Below are 16,044 nucleotides of genomic sequence, written 5' to 3' on the forward strand. Positions count from 1 at the left end.
GCAAAAAGGATTTATGATATGTGACGGCATAGGAGTGAGCCTAATGAGAGATCTCATTGATAGCTGCAGATCCAAACATACTGTCTCCTGGTGGGAACAAGCAAGAAGAGCAAGACTTGGTGAATGCAATGAAGAAGCTGGTGGCAAATGCACAGACACCATGGCCTCAAATATTCCTCATTAGAAATCTCTGTAACAACTATGGGTTCATCCCAATGCAGAAGATCCTCGAAGCAGAAAAATGGATTGTACCCAGAGGGGTTGAAATTTCACAGGTGAGCGTGTTCCAAAAGCCCATCTCAGGTCACTGAAGTTGTGCCACCCAAGCACACAGACTTTTCTTTGCAGCCAGCTCTGAAGGAGTACAGCTGACTACCCTGAGCCCTGCCTGGTGTTTGTAGCCTGTGTTGTACAATACAATTCATCTTGTATTGTAGCCTGTGTGCCTTATCAAAGCTGATGGGACAGGAATCACTCAACTTAAGTAATACAAATTTTCTTCTTGGGAGATTTCTTCCAGTCTGGGGAGAGATAAAAGCTCCTCTAGACAACAATTCATCCCTCCTTCATACTTGCATAGCACGACTCCCTAGAGGTACCTATTTGTGTATTTGGAAGACTGCAGAAATGAAACAATTGGACAGTAACACTCAAGCAGAACAGATTTCAGACCACATATTTCTACAGCACCCCAAGCTTGCCCCCTTGGTACAAATACAAATTTTAAAAGATGCAAAACCAGTTTGTAATATTCACAACACAAAAATAACATGATAATTTGTGAGGGGTCTATCTGAACGCTTCAGCAGCCTTGAGATAGCCTTCTACATGCTGATGGTATCTTCTTTATGATAATGCAACTTACATCTGTATTTCGCAGCATATGGGTGCCTGGTCAAATATAATGCTGATGGTTTTGGTGCTGGAAAGAGCAGAAAAACAAATAAAAAATGGAGATCCCCAGGAAGTCCAGAGACTGACGGTAAGCATCCATTGTGTCCTACAGAAGATTTCTAACGGGGTGTTTGTAGAAAGCTATAGGAATTTCCTCATGAGTTGGTGACAAGAGGATCATCACGTTTATATAAAATACCACTTTTGAAGCCTACCAGCAGGTACCTCATCAAGAGGTGCCTTATGGGTCTCCTTAGATTCCATCTGGTTTGTTCAATTTCTTTTCTAGCCTGTCATAAAACAAATGGAAAACATCCTCCAAACACCACCGCTCCCAGAAGAGCCTCTGGAAAACAAGATGAAGAAGATCATGGATGCCCTGTGCAGACACAAAAACAAAGTCTTGATGGAGGTGGTGTTTCACACTGCATTTACTCTGGCCCTGTCCCAAAGTCCCCTCACTCAACTTTTCAGAAATATCTGCTTTAAGCCTCGTATGGTGAAGGTAAGTCAAGATGTAGGGATACAGATACTTCCCTTCATGGCTTGCAGCCAGATTTGGTTTGGGTCACTCTGCAGCTTTCTGGATTGCTGTAAACACCATATGGAGCCTTCTAGTTTTTTCACTCCCTTCTAGACAGTCCACTGAGAGCAAACTGAGACTGTCCGTCACTATCTGTATTGAAAGCGGGGGACACAGCCTGCTGGAGATGCCCATCTCTCTTCAGTAAGTCTAAGGGAGCCTGGAGGCCTGCCAAATATTAAATGTTGACTGAGCCTACACGATTGAAATCCTAGCCCAAACTTCTTCATTCTGACCACAAATATGCCAGCTGTCAGGTAAAGATAAATGCTTTACTAGACTAGGCCCCACTTTGCATCTAATGATGCATATATTGTTCCTGTTATTTGAGGAGTGCAGAAAGCAACTGAGATGCCCATCTCTTGGCTGTGAAGACAACGGCAGTGTCCAGATCTTGCTCCTTCCCTCTGAATGCTGAGTTTGGTAGGCAGATACCAAAGAAGTCACGAAGATGCTAACTTGGGCATCACTGTTCTTGTAAACCCAGCCATCCCCAGTGTATCCCCAGTTGATACAATGCTATGTCCCTTGCTCTATGTCTTAGTCAAGCTTTCTCATGTGCCCATTTTCACCTAATGTGTTTATCTCCAGAACTGTTATTTCTTCAGTAGGTGAGAAGCAAACATGGAAAATGATTACACGATTCCTCAAATACTTCTTTACACCTGTGTTTCCTTTCTAAGGGGTCCTACCTTCCCACCATGCCTGAAGACCTACTTTTTGATCAGAAGAACTGGAAAATTGGTCAACACGATAAAGTCTGGAGTAAGTGCTAGGGAAGTTTTACTTCAGTCCAGCCCAGCTGCTCCTATATGGATGGCAGACATATGGAACTTGCTAGAAATGTGCCCTGAGACCAGGGGATGGAGGGAAAGGAGGAACAGGTGGATAGAGAAGAGGGTGGCTTTCTTTAAAGACACCTCTGTGCTTCTGTTCAGTATTTTACCAATCTCCTTCTGGCTGAAGTAAACTCTGTGAAACTCATAGTGTAAGACCAGATCCCAGTAGATGGGAAGAAGGTCTTACTTGGGAAGTGCCTGGGCTGTTGCCCTCCCAGTGAATTTCTGGCCATGCTTACATCATGGAGAATTTTGTAATTGGGAGACAATTGACTAATTGATCTAATTCCCTTTCATACACAGCTTGTCAGTGTGGATCATACTGGATTGTCACCGAAGTAAGTGTCTTTTGGCTTTTTGTGATGCTGAGGGTCTTCTGTCTGCTATTAGGTTTTCTGCCTGACATCTTATGCTGCTGTCATTTCTCTACCTACAGTGCGGGCGCCCCTCGGAAGTCAGGCAATGCCTATGTGGTGCCAAAGTTGGAGGAATTAGGCACAATCCTGAAAGAGGTTTCGTGAGGAAGGAAATGTAAGTTGATGCTCCCTGCCCAAAAGAGACAAACAGGGCTGTGGTATTCTCTTTCCATTCTCCAGGCACAGGGGAAACACTGTAGCTGGGCAAAGCAAGGTCTTTTGTGACCCAGGGTCCAATTGCAGGAGGAAATCTTGGAAATATCTACTGAGAGGAACAGGGAGGAGAGAAAACAGGAGTGGCATGAAACAGCTGGGAAGGGCATTTCTTCAGCAGCAGTTTCTCCCTTCCAAAAGTCTCATCTCACCCCAAGTTCACACTTGTTCTGACCCAGTGATGGCCAAGCCTCTGCCAATGTTAACTTACATGAGATGAGCCCAGTCATTGAGAGTGTAAACTGAATTACATTTCCTTATCACAGCACAGAGGATAAAACAGGAAAAGGATACATCCTTGGGAGCCCTTTGACACGGAGAATGGAATTGGAGAGGGACCTGTCGCCTGCCTCTGTCTGCCTTGCAAGAGCTCTGCTGCATTCATCCATGCTGCTAGGGATCTATACAGATAAACAGGTGAAACAGCCCCTGCTTCTTTTCTCTCCCTTACCTGTTGTCTGTCTGCCCACCCCACTTAGCCTGCAGCTCCTACATGATGAATAACTTCTGCCCTACTCTGGAAGGAAGCTTTCTTGAGAGCTTAATTAAGAAACCACCCTGTCTTCCAGGCGATTCTGAGTCTGATGACAGAGAAGCCAAAGGATGTGGCAAAATTCTTCTGGGACCACCTTGAAAAAGATACTGAATGCCTGGCAGAGGCACTTAGCAGAAACACGGACGATGCCACAGTGACTGTCCATCTGTTTCTCCAGCACTTGAGCAACAGTACAACAGGTAAAGGTACATTCTGTGCATTGGAAGGGTACCAGCAGGCTTACATCAGGCTGGTTTTCACAGGGTCACTGGAACTGGTGGCTCTCATCCCATGACTGCATCCATTCTGCACAGACTCCAGTGTCTACTGGGAGAGGGTCATTATTGTGCTTTGCTTTTCCCACAGGACAAAACATGGCCTTGAACATTTTGCTTAAGCAAGAAGAGCGAAGGCAATGGGAAACCTGCTTTAAAACCTTGACTCAGCCGTTCTTCCAGGTATGAGAGGGACTGGTTGCTATGTTTCCAGGTATCCCATATACAAACTACCACTTTGCTAGGGATCAAGTGCAGAGCCCACATGGGCTCTGTTGAATAACCAGGCACATCCAATGAGCTGGGACATTCCCACATGCAATAAACAGGTTTATCACCTCTTTTTTCAGATGCCTTTTACATGCTGATTCAAGTCCCCTTTAGAAAAAAAAATGGCTCTATGTGTTGGAGGGCAAGAAAATTCGCTGTTGGTTTCTTCTTGAGCAATTTTGTTCTTGTCCAAGCTTCGTTCTTCAACAGGAAGTTTTTACTGTCTCTTCCCTTTCCTCAGAGCCACTGTTGTCTTCCCTCATGAGAAGACTTGTAAGTCCTCCCAAACCCTTTTGTAACAAAAGGCAGCTCCTAACAACCCTTCAAATTCAACAGGTCTTGGAACAGAACCTTGCTTCTGTCAAGCTGCAGAGGTTGAAAGATTCTCAGGGCTCCAACCTGCTCCTACAAATAGTTTATGGCCAGATGCCTCCTTTCAAAGACGAGCCAAACCTTGGACTGACTGGCATGTCCTACATGTGGAGATTTGAACAGAAGATGTCCATCCAAACCCTGATGCATCTGCTTCAGCAAGAACACAAGGAAGGTGAAGGAAACCGCTACCCTGTTCTTCTGGAGCTCATGTCTAAGGTTTGCTATAGAAACATTCCTCCTCCTTCAAAGTAGAAACAGGCATCAGGTGGATTCACCATTGTTGGTGTCAGTGGAGCACCAAGTCGACCCATTTCCATGTGTTTCCTAGTACAGTGCCCTTCTCCTGAATACCACACAATGCCAGACACAACCATGGTTCCTCAGATAAGTGTGTGGATAGCAAAGTCATGCTGAATTTTCCCTTCTAGCTCCAAAACATCCAGCATGTCCAACACCTGCCTGACATTTTCAGTCTGCAGAAAGCCCTGATCCACTTCTTCCATAACAGCCATGGAGGTGAAATACACTCAGTACAACAGTTCTTAGACCAACATGAGCTTTCAGGTATGACATGGACCTATTCTGATCCCAGTAAACTCCTCTACTACTCCTCAAGACCCAGATGCTCTGCTCTGATGTTATAGCAGAACCTTTGATTTCTGTTGCAAGCTGTGAGGGAGCAGCAAACAGGAGACTACTCCATGAGGGAAGATGAGCCAGGAGCTAAGGGTGACCACAGCACAGGCCAGGCAGCGACCAGGGTCCAGTCCCACAGTATCAGGGCAAGGCCAGGGTAGTGATAGAGCCAGGTTCTACCAACAGCTCAGTGATCATAACACAAGGCAAGGTAATAAGTCTGGGAGTAGTCTAGGAAGTCCAGTCAATAAGTTATGAGAGCAGGAGACAGGGTTGTGTACAACTCGGGCACTGACCTGGGCTTACATATGTCTCCTAGGTCCATGGGGAAGGGGTGAGGTGGAGTTCCCACGTCAGGCTGCTCAGGCTATTAAGGCTCATTAGTGCTCTCAGGGCACTGACACAAACTCACAGTGGTGACTCTCAGTCATCTCCATCTTCATGGCCATCTTTGGGGTTTGGGGGAGAGGGTAGAGAGCTCTGAGACACTGTAATGATCTCTGAAACATTGGAATGGTTCTTGGGCAGATTGCCTCCCACTCTCAAAGCAGGTGTAGTCAGCAGGACTTGAGAAACTTGTAGAATTTTTTCCTGTACCCCTTAATGCCAGATATGGTATAATATGAGGTAGAAAAAAACTAGCTCTGGTTAAGCTCGAAGCCACAGCTATGAAAGGCAACCAAGGCCCAGCCTAACACAGTTTACTGAGCAGTTGCACACCATAAGCTATATCTTTCAAGGAGAGAAAAATAAGTATTTTTCAATTGCTTTCGATTGGGAGCATGCATTGACACTGCTGTTTTTCTCCCCTCTCTGTGCCTGAAGAGGACCAGCGTTCAGCTTTCTGCCGAGCGATAGAAACCATCCAGAAAGTATGGAGCAATATCAGAAGGAAACCACAGTGCTCAGGTATTTTGACTTCCCAGGTATTGTTACTTCCCTTTCCAAGGGAAGCCATCTATGAAGGCTGGAACTCATGCCAGTTGCTGAGCTTGCTTTGTTTTGACCTTCTAACTGAAAACAAATCAAAAAGCCTTTCCAAAATACAAAATTTAATATAAAAAACCTCAAAAGATTTTAACAAAAGTTAGCCTGAGTTTCCCTCTTGGGAGAATTGTTCCTAACACCACATGAGGCAGAAGAGAAACCCTCCATTTTGTTTACAGATGTCAAAGTCCCCCCTGACCTGCTGCCAAAGGACATCAATGTCAACACTGCTGTCCTGAAACTTCTCCCAACTCCACTTTCTATTGGTTACCTTGTGACAAGGCTCCTCATACAGCTCCAGAACAGTTGTGTGGACACAGCTACGCAGATCACAAAGGAAAAGCAACGGTATGTTTCAAACCATCCCTCTGGAGCAAATCAGGACTTGTCTAGAGCTGTATGTGTCACTGATTGCAAAGTGGGATGAGGTGAGAAGCATGCTGCTATCCTTAATAGCAAAGGGTAACTTCTCTTCCAGGATCATCTCTGCAGAAGAAGTGAAACCATCTTCAGTGCTGAAGATAACTGAGAATGATCTGATCACTGCGATGCTGGCCAACTCCCAGTATGTGGTAGAGGAAGATGGCACCAAGACAACTCATTTTGACTTCCAGACACTGCAGCGGCAAGTGATCCAACGTTTTATCAGTGGGAAACCTATCATCAAAGCTCAGGTGAGCTTAGCACGATGCAGTTTCAGCACAAGCCAAGTTGGAGTACTTAAGGCCAGCAGGGGATGTAGGATTTTATTTCCAGCACCTGGTACTCACCTCTCCAGAGCTGGAGCAAACATACATGAAGGTGTTTGTGCATTTGGCAGCCAACCACTCTGCATCTACCTGCATTCCTTGAATTCTAACAGTTGTGTGATCAAAAACCACACTGTTCAGCAAACCTCGGTGTTGTGAAAGGCAATGTGAGCTTTTCTGTTCAAAGCCTGAAGGGGAGGTTGGCCTGGATTTCCTTATCACCAAGGAGGAGTCAGACACCATCTAAAAATACTCAAGAGAGTTGAGTTCCAGGGCATAGTATAGGTCTGGAGACTAATGTGGGTCTCTGATCCATGTTGGAGAAGCCAGTCTTCTGCTGTGGTATTCATCTTCACCTACTCACATTAGCCTTTGGCTTTCCTCCAAAGTCCCCAGGGGACATGGTTTGCAAATGGTCATTCCCATCTGAAAAGGGAGGTCAGAGATATATAACTCAAAAATTAAGTCTTGCGGGACAGCAATGAATTTAGGCACATAAGTCACTTCAGCCCCTTTACAACTTTGCATAACCCTCAGGTGGTTACATGAACTTCACCTGGGGTACTTCTATGACTGCTGGTTGCCCCGGCTATTTCCTGTGTCAGAGGAAGGGCCTACTGGATGTTTGGATTTGTGAAATGTGAAAATCCAGCCACAAGGGAGTGGGGAAAAAGGGGTTCAAGAACATGGTAACATGACCATCACATAGTGATTCAGGTCCACATGCTTGTTCAGTGGTAGAGTAGGATAAGCAGAGAAACTGACACAGTCACAGAGAAGCTGAAAGAGTTTGGCTGGACAGACCTCTGGATGTTTCTGGTCCAATTGTTTTCTCCAAGTAAGGCTACCTTCAAAGCAAGAGCAGATTACTCAGGGTGTTGTACAGTTGAATTTTGTAAATCTCCAAGGACAGAGGTTCACCACCTCTCTGCCCCTCTGTTCTGATGTTTTAGCACCCTAACCATGAAAGTGTTCTCTGCATGCTTAAGCAGGAGATCCTCAGTTACCCTTTGTCCTTATTGCCTTCACTGTGATCCCCCTTTTAGTAGTGGAAGAGCAATTAGATTCTCCCCATAGCGTTCTCTTTTACAGGGTGAACAATCCCCTGCATCCTGTTCTGCAGACCCTCAATCATCTTGTTGGTCTCTGCCAGACTCACTTCAATTTGCCAATGTCTCTTGTACTGAGGAACCCCAAAATGGACACAATACTCAAATGTAATATCTAAATGCTGAATAGATGGAAAGAATCACTTCCCTCATCCTGCTGGCTACACTTTTGCTGGTGTGCTATACATGGTCTTTTTCACCTTAAGAGCACACTGCTGACTTCTGTTCAACCTGTGCACCAGGACACACAGGTCTTTTCTGCAAAGCTGCTCCAGAGCTGGTCTGCTATCAGCCTGTGCTGTTGCATGTAATTGCTCCATCCCAGCTGCAGGATTTTGCATTTGGTTTTGTTGAACTTCATGAGGTTCCTGTTGGTCCATTTCTCCAGCGTGTTGAGACCCCTTTGAATGGCCACCATGGCCTCCAGTGTATCAGTTCCTTTCCTCAATTTGGTATCACGCACAACCTTGCTAGGATGTCACGTCAGTTGTTGCTGAAGTATCTTAGCGACATCAGCCAGCTCCCTCAGCACCACCAGCTGCGTTCGTTCTGGTCCCATGGACCTGTGTATATCCAGCTGTACTGGCTCTGGTTGAGATGGAGTTAATTTAGATTTGTGACCAAAACGGTGCTGTTAATACACTGTTGCTGAACAGTGTTTTCACAGAATCAAAGGCCTTCTCCATTTGTGATTCTGCTCCCCCCCCACCCACCCATATAAAGTCATGCTCAGCAATAAAACAGGGAAGAGGGGGTTTTAGGGAGGTTAGCCATCTTTTGCTCAGGAAGTGGCTGAGCATTGGTCTACCTGTGGGAGGCAGTGAGTGATTGCCTTTGCATCATCTGTTTTGTTTTCTCACTTTTATTCTTCATTTCCTCTTTCACCATTCCACTGGGGGTAGGGAGGAGAGGGAAGTGGATGAGCAGCTCTGTGGCGCTTAGCTGCCACAACAGCAACTTATCTCAGTAGTCCCTAATTTGGTCCTCTCTTTTTGTGACATGCCTTAAACTTTGCCAGTAAACACTAAGAACTGAAAGCAGGCCTTTATGGTAAGAAGTGAGGCAAAGAAAGCACCAAGTATCTCAATTAGTACCTTTTCTGTGTCCTTTGTCAGTAGGTCCCCTTGCCTGTTGAGCAGTGGGCCAAGTTTTCATCTGGTCTTCCTTTTGCTACTCATGTAGAAGCCCTTCTTGTTGGCTTTCACGTCCTTCAGCAGTTTCAACTCCATCCTTTGTTTCTTAACTCCATCCTCACATGCCCAAGCAATGCCTCTATATTTCACTTGGGTAGTCCTTCCCTGCTTCCGCCTCCCCTATACCTCCTACACTAGGCTGTCATTGCCACCGGCCCTGCTGCCAACACATGGGTAGCTGTGTCCTGCTGCATGGAAATGGGTTTCCCATTTGTCCTGCGCCAAGTGATGCTTTGTGTCTTCACAGCCACTCCTTTGCTTTCCAGACAGCTCCATCCTTTACACCGAACCGGATGAAGACCCTGCAGTACACAAAAACAAAAGTGAGAGAACAGCTGCAACAGGTACGAAAAGAGATTACCATCCTTTTTTTTCCACCCAAGCTTTCTTCTGCCTTGTAATGCTTATTAATAAGCCACCCCAGGGGACAAAGAGCTCAACAGAGAATATGGCACCTGCAGGACGTGTAAAAAAGGTCCAAGTCCAAATCAGGCAGATGGCTGGAGCCTCCCAAGGAGCTGGTTTTAAAGGGAATCTAGGCAACTTACTCAGACGGACTCATCTGTACAAGGGGATACGGTGACTACAGCACACCATGCACTGGCATGGCGGATCAGCACGGGGGGCAACTGTAGGCTTATTGCTCCTGCTTGCAACTAGGCTGGGGAACCCATGTCCTTGTAGAGTCTGTGTCTTTCCCATGCAAACCCTGGACGTTAGCCAGGTATCCCTAACTCTCCCTCTGTTAAGAAGGCAGAACCGGTGCCTAAGGTTATACAGTCACTTTGCTGTACAGACACGCTCGCAGGAGTCAGACCTCATGTGTCGGAGTCACAGTCTGGCTGTATTTTCTTCTATTGATAGGAATCACTAAGTGTGAACCAGCTGAAACAGATCATGGAAGAAGCCCGATCAGTGAATGATATTTCCCAAACACTTGCCACCTTGAAAGTGGCTGCCGAGTTCCTGGCCCTGACCGGTGGGAACCCAGAGCGCCAGTTGTCTGAGTATGTAAAAAATGAGCTGAAGATGGATTCAAGTGCAGAACAGTTCAGAGACCTGCCGGTAAGCAAGGCACTTTGCTTGTACTGAATGGGAAATAGGCTGAATATTTCCATCCCTCACGCCCTCCCCTAAAGATTAAGACATCACTTTTTAAACACACAGTTTTTGTGAGCTAACCCAGAATATGGCAACTCAGACATGGCCTTTCTGAAGAGCAGGAACTGGCTGACTGATTGCCCATCTGTTTTCTCCTCCTCCAGGTGGTACCAAACACTCAGCTGAAGCACATCCTGTCTCTGTGGCAGACACTGTCAGCAAAGAGATCTGTGCTGCTGGTGCAGATGAATCAGGTGAGGGATGCAGCCCAGTTCACAAAACTGATGACAAGGTCTAGGGGAAGAGAGAAACTTTCTGACAAAGTTTATTTTCTGTGGAATACTTTAGAAATTTTTAGAAAAAAATAGGAAAAAATTGTGATTTTAATCTCTTACCATTCAGCAAGAGCCAAACAATATTCACCTGCTTAAGTCATGTAAGACCCTTGGAAAAAGGGCCATCCACAAGATTTTGTACTAGAAGCAGTGGGGCTTTCTGGCGTGTGTCACATCAGCAGCTGGTGCTGTGGTCTCTGCTGGCCCAGGCATAAGAGCCAGGAACAAAGACAGTCCCAGTTCTACCTCTTCCATCAGATGTAGCCCCCAGATGGTCTTTGCAGAGAATCCCAGGGTGTCCTCTTGCTGATGTTGTTTGTCATTGCAGAATCCCTTCTGCCTGGTTTCTGAGCAGTACCACAAGGAGTTGAATGCAGAGGAGGAGAAGGCTCTGACTACTGCACTCTCTACAGTTAATCTGGACTTGTTCCTCATTGAGCTCCATGAGATGATCATTGTGCATCTGGATAGCTTTGATCCACAGTGGGGGTAAGAGCAGATTTTTCCTATCCAGGGATAGATACCACTCCTTAGACCAAGATGGAAGGGACCTTGAATTCCCTTTTAAGGTGGGCTCTTGAAGCTTGCTGGAGAGAAGGCCCATGCCTTCCAAAAGTGGGAATTACTGCAGCTGTGATGAGCATCATTGAGTCTTTTTGTAATGCCCAGGCAAATTGAACTGGGAGTAAAAAGCAGCAGAAACCCCAGCACCTTCTATTCATCTCACATGTCATGGGTAAGCAAAAGAACCACTAAAAATCAGACCATCATGGAGACTTTGTTAGGCAGGACCCTCTGAAGGTCTCATCTATCCCTTTGGTTCAAGCAGGTCTGACTTGAAGGCTACATCAGACTGTTCAAGGTCTTGTCCATTTGTGTTCTGACTAGCTCCAAGGATAGTGCCACCACCACTCTGCATTGTCCCAGAGCTGCGCCACCCGTGCAGAGAATATTTTTTTCTTTGTTTAGTCAGGATTTCCACTGTTGCATCTTGTGCTTGTTAATTCTTGTCTTTTCACTGGACTCAAGAAAAGTCTGGCTTCATCTTCTTGACACCCTCCCACTACATAGTTAAAGATGCAATTAGAGTTCCCCTTTACCTTCTCTGCTGAAGGCTGAATAACACAGTTCTCTACCTCCTCTTCCTATGTCTTGTGCTCTACATCTCTAATGATACTGGTTGTGCTCCACTGAACTCACTCCAAAGCGCCAATGTTTTTCTTGTACTGGGAGCAAAAAATCAGACACAATCCTCCAGATGTGATTTCACATGTGCAGAAAAATCACTTTCCTTAATCCGCTGGCTACATTCTTATTAATAAAGTTCAGTGTAGAATCATAGAATTGTTTAGGTTGAAAAAGACCTTTAGGATCATCAAATCCAACCGTTAACCTAACACTGCCATCCCACCACTAAACCATGTCCCTAAGCACCTCATCTACCCTTCTTTTAAATACCTCCAGGGATGGGGACTCCACCACTTCCCTGGGAAGCCCGTTCCAGTGCCTGACAACCCTGAAATTTTTCCTAATGTCTAACCTAAACCTCCCCTGGCACAACTTGAGGCCATTTCCCCTCATCTATTGTTTGTTACCTGGGGAGAAGAGACAAACATCCACCTCCCTACAGTCTCCTGTCAGGCAGTTGCAGAGGGCGATAAGGTCTCCCCTCAGCCTCCTCTTCTCCAGGCTAAACAACCCCAGTTCCCTCAGCTGCTCCTCATCAGACTTGGGGTCTAGCCCCCTCCCCAGCTTTGTTGCCCTTCTCTGGACATGTTCTAGCAACGCAACGTCTTTCCTGTAGTGAGGGGCCCAAAACTGAACACAGTATTTGAGATGCTGCCTCACTGCTTCCAAGTACAGGGGGAGGATCACTTTCCTACTCCTGCTGGCCACACTATTCCTGATACAAGCCAGGATGCTGTTGGCCTTCTTGGCCACCTGGGCACACTGCTGGCTCATATTCAGCTGGCTGTCACCCAGCACCCCCAGGTCCTTTTCTGCCAGGCAGCTTTCCAGCCACTCTTCCCCAAGCCTGTAGCGTTGCATGGGGTTGTTGTGACCTAATTGCAGGACCCAGCACTTGGCCTTGTTGAACCTCATACAGCTGGCCTTGGCCCATCGCTCCAGCCTGTCCAGGTCCCTCTGCACAGCCTTCCTACCCTCAGGTAGATCAACACTCATGCCCAACACTCATGCCCAAATTGGTGTCATCTGCAAATTTGCTGAGGATGCACTCAATCCCCTCATATGTGTCTGGCCTTGGGGAAAAAGAAAGGGATCATGTAAGGGAACAAAAAACGTGTCCCCTATACAGGACCAATGAGAAACCCCAATGTCAGGATATGGCCATACCACCTCCCTTTCCCCGTTTCTTGCATGAGAAAGGTCTCCTAATGCCACAGTGACAGCATGACAGACCTCATGAAGGAGGGAGCTGGGGACCTGTTGAGCTGAGTACAGATAGCTTCAGCATGCTGTGTTATACCTGAGGTGGGAGAGGCAGTCAGCGAAGCTGAGGGAGATCAGCTTTGAGGAGGCCACAATGTTTATTTAGGTGCTGCTGACAATGTTGACCAACAGTTTCCCACATTGTTGTCTGATACCACCAGAGGTACCCCAGAGAATACTGCCTGGCTTCCAGCTGCAAGGCCATCTCAGGGGTACCAGCACAGAATGTCATTGACTGCCAGCATTGCCTGCAGCAGGTCAGGGCATTTGGGAAACCCAGAAGTCCTCCAAACACTTAAAATCATGATCTCTCTCACCCACAGGCTAAAGGAAACTTTCATATCCTTCCTGGAAGACAGGCAAGATAATGCCTCCATTGCAAACCTGACAGGCACTCTGAGTCCAGACCTACTCCTGAAGGATGTTGTTTTCATCTGGAAGACAGCTGTGAGGGCCAGCAAACTTCATAGCCCTACTTACATCCAGGAGACAGAAACATAACTCTTGCTAAGTTCCCCAGGAATTAACTCTCCTGCAGCTTCTCCAACCCAGCTGTCAGCATCCTGAGAGCCTTAACTGTCCTGACCGACCTCACCCAGGATTTCCACCCATGCACCCACTGTCCACTGGTCCAGGAGCTCCACTTAAGCTCAGCCCTGGACCTTCTGTCCCTGCCTGACCTATGTTGTAAGTGCATTGGTGTCCAGCCCTGTGCCCTGGCAACCCTGATTTGCTCACTAGTCTTCCTGCCTTGATCTTGTACCTGTCTCATCACCTCACCTTGTTTGATATCACTGGGCAGTCAATAGAATCTGGCTCTGGCCAGGTTCTGTGGGACTATGCCTGGTCAGTGGGGACACTGTCCTGCCTCTGCTGCGGTAACCCACTACTCCCAACTCATTTTCCTGTGTGGAACAGCCCCATACCTGCTGCTCCCTGGCAAAAATCTCCCCACCACCCTTTCAGTTTGTTGCAAATTTATTGCACCTAAGTTTCAGAGCAGGTTACCAAAAAACAATCAGCTGGAAAGGGGGAGGGAAAGACAACCTCATTTTAATGCTTAGTAATGTATTTGCGCTTTTTCCTAATAGCTGTGATAACATATCCAAGGTAGCAAAAGCAATGTAAACAAAAATATACCTAAAAAGAAAAGCAAAAGCAAGAAACTTAACAGCAGCTGCAGCACTGCAGCATGGATCAGCAGTGGTAGTTCCACGATAAAGATACCCTTCATAACTGCAGTGAAGACCCATTTTATACCCATATTTGGAGACTCTGCACCTTGAGAGAGATGATAAGTCACCCCTTCGGTTGGCTCAGATCAGATCTTTGTTCTGATCATCCTGACCCAGAAGTACATGCTGTGCTGTCTTATCAGTTCAACTTTGTTTTCTTTGGTATCTACAAAATTTATCCCAGTTCCGAAGTTTGAATTCCTCTGATGATGAGTAATTGATGATTGGTGAGTAGTTTACAGCCCTGAGGCTCTGAATATCATCTTGTGCCTGTATGTTCAAGCCCTCCGCTCTCATCCCATGCCTGTACTCCTCTTTGCATTTTTATTCTAGGGTCATATATACTTCATTCTGCATATAGTAACTACTTGTTACTAGAGTTAGCCACTATATATATGTGTGTGTATAAATATACACAAAACCATAGCTGTATATGTGCATATGCATATATGCATGCATATATTTATATATACACACATAGCTGCACATGTATAAATATATATAAACACATGCACACACAAAAACTATTGTAATGATAGAACACACAGTTGTACGGCATTAAAGCTCAGACAACTTCAGGTGCTATAAGCTCATGGAGAAAGGAAGGAAGGAAGGAAGAGCTGGGTCCTCCTGGCCCTGGTGCAAAGCAAAACCTGGGCTTCCCCCTCTCGCCACCGTAGCTTTGCAGTTGAGCAGCAAGAAGGAGAACAACTGGCTCACCTCCTTTCACCAAGCCAGCAGAGGACAACACAGGGAGGTGAGCCAGGCCTCCGCAGCAAAAAACAAGCTAGGCTCACCCACAGGGATGTCTTCTTGGAGCAGCTCTGTGGAGACTTGGATGTGGGGTCTGCCACGGGGCTGGGGGTTGAGAGTCAGGGGCCCTACTGGGACACCAGGCTCCAAAACTGGCCAAGACCTCTGATGGGAACTGGGAGCAGATGGGATGTGAGAACAGAATGCACAAATACTGTTGCCGTGGTATGCAAGCTCTGTGCCTGAGATGCAAAACTGCTTTTGCTTGATTAAACTTAGGTAGGTGAGTAAGGCTTAAGTAAGGTAATTCTGCCCCAAAAAGCATAAAATGTAAAACAAATGCTGCCAACGTGAACTATATAGTCAGGAGGGAGCCTAGCAATGTAAGACACCCTCACCTAAAGGATGTATCAGTAATACCATAACAGGCCTAAAATGCCCAAGTAACAGTGTCAGAAACACTGAATTTGGGTATGAATGTTACAGAGTTGAGACCAATGAGTAATTAAGGATTGTTTACGTGGGAGGAGACCAATGGGCAAAAAAGAGGTGCAAGACAGGTGTACTGGGTCAAGCTGCATAGTGCTGTGCTTTCTATTGGTATGTAGAAAGGGGTTGATAACACACCGATGTTTTGGCTACTGCTGAGCAGTGCTCGAACAGCATCAAGGCTGTGCCTCCAATACTTCCACCCCACCAGAGGGCTGGAAGGGGGAAAAATCTTGGGAGGGGACGTAGCCAAGACACCTGACCCAAATCAACCAAAGGGATATTCCATACCATATGACATCAGCTCAGATATAAAAACTAAGGGAAAAGGAAGAGGAGGGGGGACACTCATCTCTTGTGACGTTTTGTCTTCAGGAGGAACAACTATATATACTGAAGCCCTACTTCCCAGGAAGTGGCTGGACATCGCCTGCTAATGGGAAGTAGAGAATCACAGTAGAGAATAAAATCTTGGGGTTTTTTTTCCTTTTGCTACCGTGTGTGGCTTTTGCTCTTGCTTTTTCTTTATTAAACTGCCTTTATCTTGACCCACGAGTTTGGTCTTTTTTCCTTTCCATCTCATTCTCTCCTTATCTGTCCTGCTGA

General features: G+C 46.3%; 1 protein-coding gene across 1 annotated transcript in view; it reads left to right on the forward strand.

The window, feature by feature from the left end:
• The window catches only part of LOC104134714 (E3 ubiquitin-protein ligase rnf213-alpha-like), a 62,571-nt gene extending 46,681 nt beyond the window's left edge, over nucleotides 1-15,890 (forward strand). The window contains 19 exon segments of the mRNA XM_035903770.1: nucleotides 64-275; nucleotides 881-982; nucleotides 1,184-1,399; nucleotides 2,161-2,242; nucleotides 2,620-2,654; nucleotides 2,753-2,847; nucleotides 3,212-3,362; nucleotides 3,515-3,680; nucleotides 3,847-3,938; nucleotides 4,362-4,616; nucleotides 4,829-4,964; nucleotides 5,862-5,945; nucleotides 6,203-6,371; nucleotides 6,502-6,697; nucleotides 9,341-9,418; nucleotides 9,939-10,139; nucleotides 10,340-10,429; nucleotides 10,839-10,999; nucleotides 13,285-15,890. Coding sequence (XP_035759663.1) covers nucleotides 64-275; nucleotides 881-982; nucleotides 1,184-1,399; nucleotides 2,161-2,242; nucleotides 2,620-2,654; nucleotides 2,753-2,847; nucleotides 3,212-3,362; nucleotides 3,515-3,680; nucleotides 3,847-3,938; nucleotides 4,362-4,616; nucleotides 4,829-4,964; nucleotides 5,862-5,945; nucleotides 6,203-6,371; nucleotides 6,502-6,697; nucleotides 9,341-9,418; nucleotides 9,939-10,139; nucleotides 10,340-10,429; nucleotides 10,839-10,999; nucleotides 13,285-13,462 — 2,699 coding nt within the window. The 3' untranslated portion in view covers nucleotides 13,463-15,890.
• The last annotated feature ends 154 nt before the right edge of the window (nucleotides 15,891-16,044 follow it).

Source organism: Egretta garzetta, unplaced genomic scaffold (genome assembly GCF_000687185.1).
Source record: "Egretta garzetta isolate BGI_Z169 unplaced genomic scaffold, ASM68718v1 scaffold401, whole genome shotgun sequence".
In the NCBI taxonomy this organism is placed as follows: Eukaryota; Metazoa; Chordata; class Aves; order Pelecaniformes; family Ardeidae; genus Egretta; species Egretta garzetta.